Genomic DNA, 5532 nt, shown 5'->3' on the forward strand with positions numbered 1-5532 from the left:
TTGATAAATCAAATAAAAGGCCTTCACAACCACTCCGCATTAAGGGGACCGGGGCTTTCGCCCCATGGCTCTGCACAGAGCGTCTTTGACCTCCTTGTTCCTCAGGCTGTACACGACGGGGTTTAGCAGGGGAGTGATGACGGTGTAGGTCACTGAGATGAGTCTGTCCTGGCCTATGGAACTCTGGGACTTAGGCTTGAGATAGACGATGGAGGCACAGCCATAGTGGATGACGACCACTGTGAGGTGGGAGGCGCAGGTGGCAAAGGCCTTCTTCCGGCCCTCAGCGGAAGAGATCTTGAGAATGGTGGAGATGATGAGGACATACGAGACAAAGACCAGGCTCATGGGCAGAACAAGGACGCAGATGCTGACCACAAAGTTGATGATTTCATTGGCCGTGGTGTCTATGCAGGCCAGCTTCAGCAAGGGTCTCACGTCACAGAAGAAGTGAGAGATAACAAAGGCATCACAGAAGGGGAGGCAAAACACAGAGGTTACTTGAACAGTGGCCATGCCCAGACCAATTCCCAGTGACCCAGATACAAACCGCACACAGGCCTCCTTACCCATGATGACCGAGTACCGCAGGGGGTTGCAGATGGCCACATAGCGATCATACCCCATGGCCACGAGCAGAAAGCAGTTGTTGATACCAAAGGTGAGATAGAAGAAGAGCTGAGTGGCACAGCCTTGGACAGCAATGGGTTGATGAGGACTCAGCAGGCCAGAGAGCATCTGGGGAATGATGGCCACGGTATAGCAGGTCTCGGAGATGGACAGCATGCTCAGGAAAAAGTACATGGGCGTATGGAGGTGACGGTCCATGCAAATAATGCTAACAATAATGGCATTGCCCGAGAGAGTCAGCAGATACAAAGTTAGAAAGACAACAAAGAAGACAAGCCTGTGCTGCCACCCGAAGCTGGAGAAACCTTCAAAGAGGAACTCAGTCACAGCAGTGGAGTTTGGTTTTGGCATCGAGGAAGGTCTAGGTCTGCAAGAGCTGGGCAAAGAAATGAAAAGTGTGATGAGTCAACTACGAAAGAGAATAGGCTGGACCAAGGCCTTCATTAAAGGGCTGCCTCTCTTCTGAGCAATGCTCCAGACCTCGAGGGCCATCACTGAACAGCTGTTGACTATTTGCTCAGAATCATCACCTTTGTCCATCTTCTTGTTTGGTACTACAGGCATGCTACCTTAGGACCCTAGGATTGAGGTCAGAGATAGATCTGAGAGGAAAAGCACAGACAAATTTAAAGACAGACTTTATAGAAATAATTACCCATCCATTGAAGGAGTGAGTCCAGGTCAAGGAAGAAACCCAGCTCTATAGGCTTCCTCAAACACATTTTAATTAACCTCCTAAAGATTCAGTGAGGAACACTGTCTGAGGTGAAAGATAAAAGATATATGAGGCTGATATCAACAGTCCGAATGCACTACTAACAACAAATGCTCAATGAGGGTCCTAGGTTGACTTTTCCTCCTCAAAAACCTAGGTCCTAGGCTTCACTTCCCTATGCCTTGGACCTACAATCCACTGTGATCATGACAGATTAGAGTGGCACAGCAAAAGAAACTATCAACAACATGAAAAGGGATCTCATTGTATGGGAGAACATATTTGCCAATTATACATCTGATAAGGGGTTAGTTTCCAAAATGTGTAAAGAACTCATACAATTTGATAAAAGGAAGACAAACAATCCAGTTTAAAAATGGGCAAAGGACGTGAATGGACACTTCTCCAAAGAGGACATACAGATGGCCAAGAGACATGAAAAAATGCTCAAAGCCACTAATCATCAGTGAGATGCAAATTAAAATGACAGTGAGGTATCATCTCACACCTGCCAGAATGGCTACCATCAACAAATCAACAAACAAGTGCTGGCGAGGATGTGGAGAAAAGGGAACCCGCGTGCACTGCTGGTGGGAATGCAGACTGATGCAGCTACTTTGGAAAACAGTATGGAGTTTCCTCAAAATATTAAAAATGGAACTGCCATTTGACCCAGTGATCCCACTTCTAGGAATATATCCTAAGAATCCTAAAATACCAATCAGAAAGGATATATGCACCCCTATGTTCAGAGCAGCACTATTACAATGTCTGAGATCTAGAAACAGCCCAAGTACCCATCAGTGGATGAATGGATAAAAAAGCTGTGGTACATTTATACCATGGAATTCTAAGCAGTTTTATACCATTTCCCTTCCAATTGCTCATATGGACTTCTTCACGCTCTTTTAAGTTTTTTCATGAGGTGCATTGACTAGAACCAGGTATTGCTACATGTAGTATCCCAATACAGGTGTGGATTATGTGAGATAAGATTTTCAGCTCTTCTTCTAATCCTGTTCTTGAAGGTGCCCAACATTTAACTTCTTTAAATCATAGTAGCCTATCCAGCTAATATATATAAGAACAATATGCAGTGACATCTAGATTGTTTTCCTGGGTTATAACTAATAGTTTGAAACCCATCTCTATAAAATTACAGTTTTCATTATATTTGAAAACTTGGATTGAAATTCATCCAAGTTATGCTTATAACTTAATTCCACTTTCTTGGTCAGAAGATCTTACTCATGCCTGTTGCCTAGAATATTTGTTTCCTTCCTCTTCCAACCATTAGTCAGCTCTAAATTGCTAACACCCTAAAACACTTTCCCAGCACCATCATGTGAGAGATAACAGATACAGCAAACAGTAAAGGAAAGCAGAGTAGAATGGGGAAAGAAAAAACATTGGCAAGAATAGGATTACTCGTGTACGGTGTAAGAAATATAATTGAGGAAGGAAAGATGAGAGAAAAATTTAGGGAGGGTACAGGTGAACAGACTATTCAGATAATGTTATTGACCTTTTTTTACCACTCTTTCTTTCAAATAAATGACAAACAACAACAACAAACAAACAAACAAAAAAACATTGTGGTACATTAGCAGAATGGAATACTATTCAGCTGTAAAACAGAAGGATCTCTTACCCTTTGAGATAACATGGAGGTACCTGGAGATGATTATGCTAAGCAAAATAAGCCAGTCAGAGAAAGACAAGTATCACATGATTTCACTTATTTGTGGAATCTAATGAACAAAATAAACTGATGTATAAAATAGAAACAGAGGCATGGACAGATGGAACACACTGAGGAATCTGAGAGGGAAGAGGCGGTGGGGACTGGAAGAGATTAACCAAAGATCTTCTATGCATATGTGCATAGCCCATGGACAGACGATAGGGTGGTGAAGGCCTGGGGTGGGGCAGGAACTGGGTGGAGGGGGGGCAATGGGGAAAGAAGAGGGTGGCATCTGTAATACTCTCAACAATAAAGATAAAAAATGTTAAATAAAGCCGATCCCTATTCATGAATGAACACACTATTTACATTTTTTTCCCAAACAAGAGAACTTATCTCATTGTTCCCTGATTATTTTTAGCCCCCTCTACATAATAAAATGTTGCTTCAAATCTAAGCGAAACCATTTCTTCTGTCGTTCAATGTGTTGAGCAGTCACAGCGTATAACTACTGTGCTGGTATTAGAAAAACAAAGATGACTATGACATAGATGGGACATAGATGGGCCATAAAAGGATCTTATATTTTTGAACAGCCTTTTATATCAAAGGCCCTTGAAGTTATATGTCCCTCTTCTTTACATTAGTTTACATACTCACATTTCCAAAATAATAGAAATCACAATATGTATTCTCTATGAGAGGTCTTTCCCCCCTTCTAGAGACTTCACTGATTGTGTGACAACTGAATATCTGTTTATTAAACACCCCCCATCCTCACACATAAGAAAGTGAGATTCACCAGTTAGCTTGTTTCTCCGGTCCTCTAGAGAGCTGTATTCATACCTGAGAGTCACATCCCCCATGCTGGGAATTTGACTGCCTGCAATACTAGGTTTGGATTTAAAAAAAAAATCTTTATTGATTAAAGTATTACATATGTCTCCTTTTCCCCCCATTGATCTCTCCCCGGCCACCTCCAGCCCAAGCACTAGGTTTGGATTTTTTCTAATAGTTGTACAATGTTTCCAAGACCTTCATCAATGCCTTTCCTGAAATTATATAAAACTCATCAGTTATTTGAGGTTAAGCCACTTTGTAAAAATATTGCTATTTTATCAAATAGTCTGCAAATGTTCTTATCTCAGAGTCACTAATGTCTTACCGAGCAGAATTATGGTTTAATAGAAATCCCCCCTCCACTGACTGGCAAGCCTTTAGATATGACTCGGAATGCGGTCTCTAAAAGAACTAGAGGAAGAAAATAATGCACATCCCAGCCTTCCGGTGCCTGAGACTAGAAGTGAAGGACAGAACAAGTCACATTCATTTCCTTTAGGTTCTTACAGTCCTTCCTGCTGGAAGAAGCTCTTCTTTGAGTCACAAAGCAGTAACTCTGGCTTGAGGTTTCTTAATAAGGTGTAAATTGTTTATCCCAGACTTCCAGGTCTCTTTCCCCAAAACAGCACTGACTCCCAAGTGATGAACAGCATAAGTCACAATCCAAACATCAGAGTGTCCGGGGACCTCATTACTCAGGTAGCTCATTTTCTAATCCCGAGATGAACATTTTGGAGGGGAGAGTTGCCTTGGGTATTAGGAGAAATGTCTCGGGTGAAAAGGCTGATTTTGCAATTTAGTAGTGTGGGCCATGATCCTGCTAAGATACATGTCAGACTTTCTGTCCATTTCTCTGGCACCAAAGAGGGGTGGCTTAAGACCTTATGGAATTGCTCTTCACAAATGAAGAAAAACAAGAATTTACAAGTAGGGTTAAGCATGGACCCCTGCTGCCAGGTACACAGAGGGTTGACATTTAGATTATCTGCCACTTGAAGTCAGTTTAAAGTCTCAGGGTAGAATCACCAATCCAGTCCCTGAATTCTATTGTAAGAACTTTTATATTTTTCTTCTTCTTTTTTTAATCCTCACCGAGGATATTTTTCCATTAATTTTTAGAAAGAGTGATGGCAGAGAAAAATATCGATGTGAGAGAAACACATCGATTGGTTGGCTCCTGCACGAGCCCCTACCAGAGCCCCAGGCTGAGGCAGAGCCCTTGACCAGAGCCCCAGGCTGTATGTACCCTTGACCAGAACTGAACCCAGGACTCTTTGGTCCACAGGCCTATGCTCTATCCATTGAGCCAAACCACCTGGGGTAGAACTTTTATACTTTTAATTAACTTCTCTCATCTCTGCTCTGCATCATTTTGGATCCTACATCATTTTGGATCCCCTAGCTCAGTTCCATGCAAGGCATTAGCCTTGCGAGGTCATCTTTTCTGCACTACATCATTTATTATCTATAGCCCACATAAATGCTAATGAATGTCAATAGCCTTAAGATATGTAAAAGTTGGCACTGAATTGCCACAATTTTTAATTATCATTTTATTTGCATTGATCTTACATTCCGAACTCGAATGTAAGCATATTTTGAGAACTCAGTCATCTTTTGTTCTCAGCGTACTTATAGCTGCTACTACTAATAAAAACAATAG

General features: G+C 41.8%; 1 protein-coding gene across 1 annotated transcript; it reads right to left on the minus strand.

Moving 5' to 3' along the window:
- On the minus strand, positions 1–981 carry LOC102437913 (olfactory receptor 10J3). Its single transcript, XM_006096889.1, has one exon. The coding sequence runs from the start codon at positions 979–981 to the stop codon at positions 40–42; it is 942 nt and encodes a 313-aa protein (XP_006096951.1). The 3' UTR covers positions 1–39.
- Between the last annotated feature and the right edge of the window lie 4551 nt (positions 982–5532).

This window comes from Myotis lucifugus, unplaced genomic scaffold (genome assembly GCF_000147115.1).
Source record: "Myotis lucifugus unplaced genomic scaffold, Myoluc2.0 scaffold_190, whole genome shotgun sequence".
Lineage (NCBI taxonomy): Eukaryota > Metazoa > Chordata > Mammalia > Chiroptera > Vespertilionidae > Myotis > Myotis lucifugus.

Coding starts and splice junctions, on each gene's coding strand:
- LOC102437913 (XM_006096889.1), bottom strand. CDS start 981: ATGCCAAAACCAAACTCCACTGCTGTGACTGAGTTCCTCTTTGAAGGT.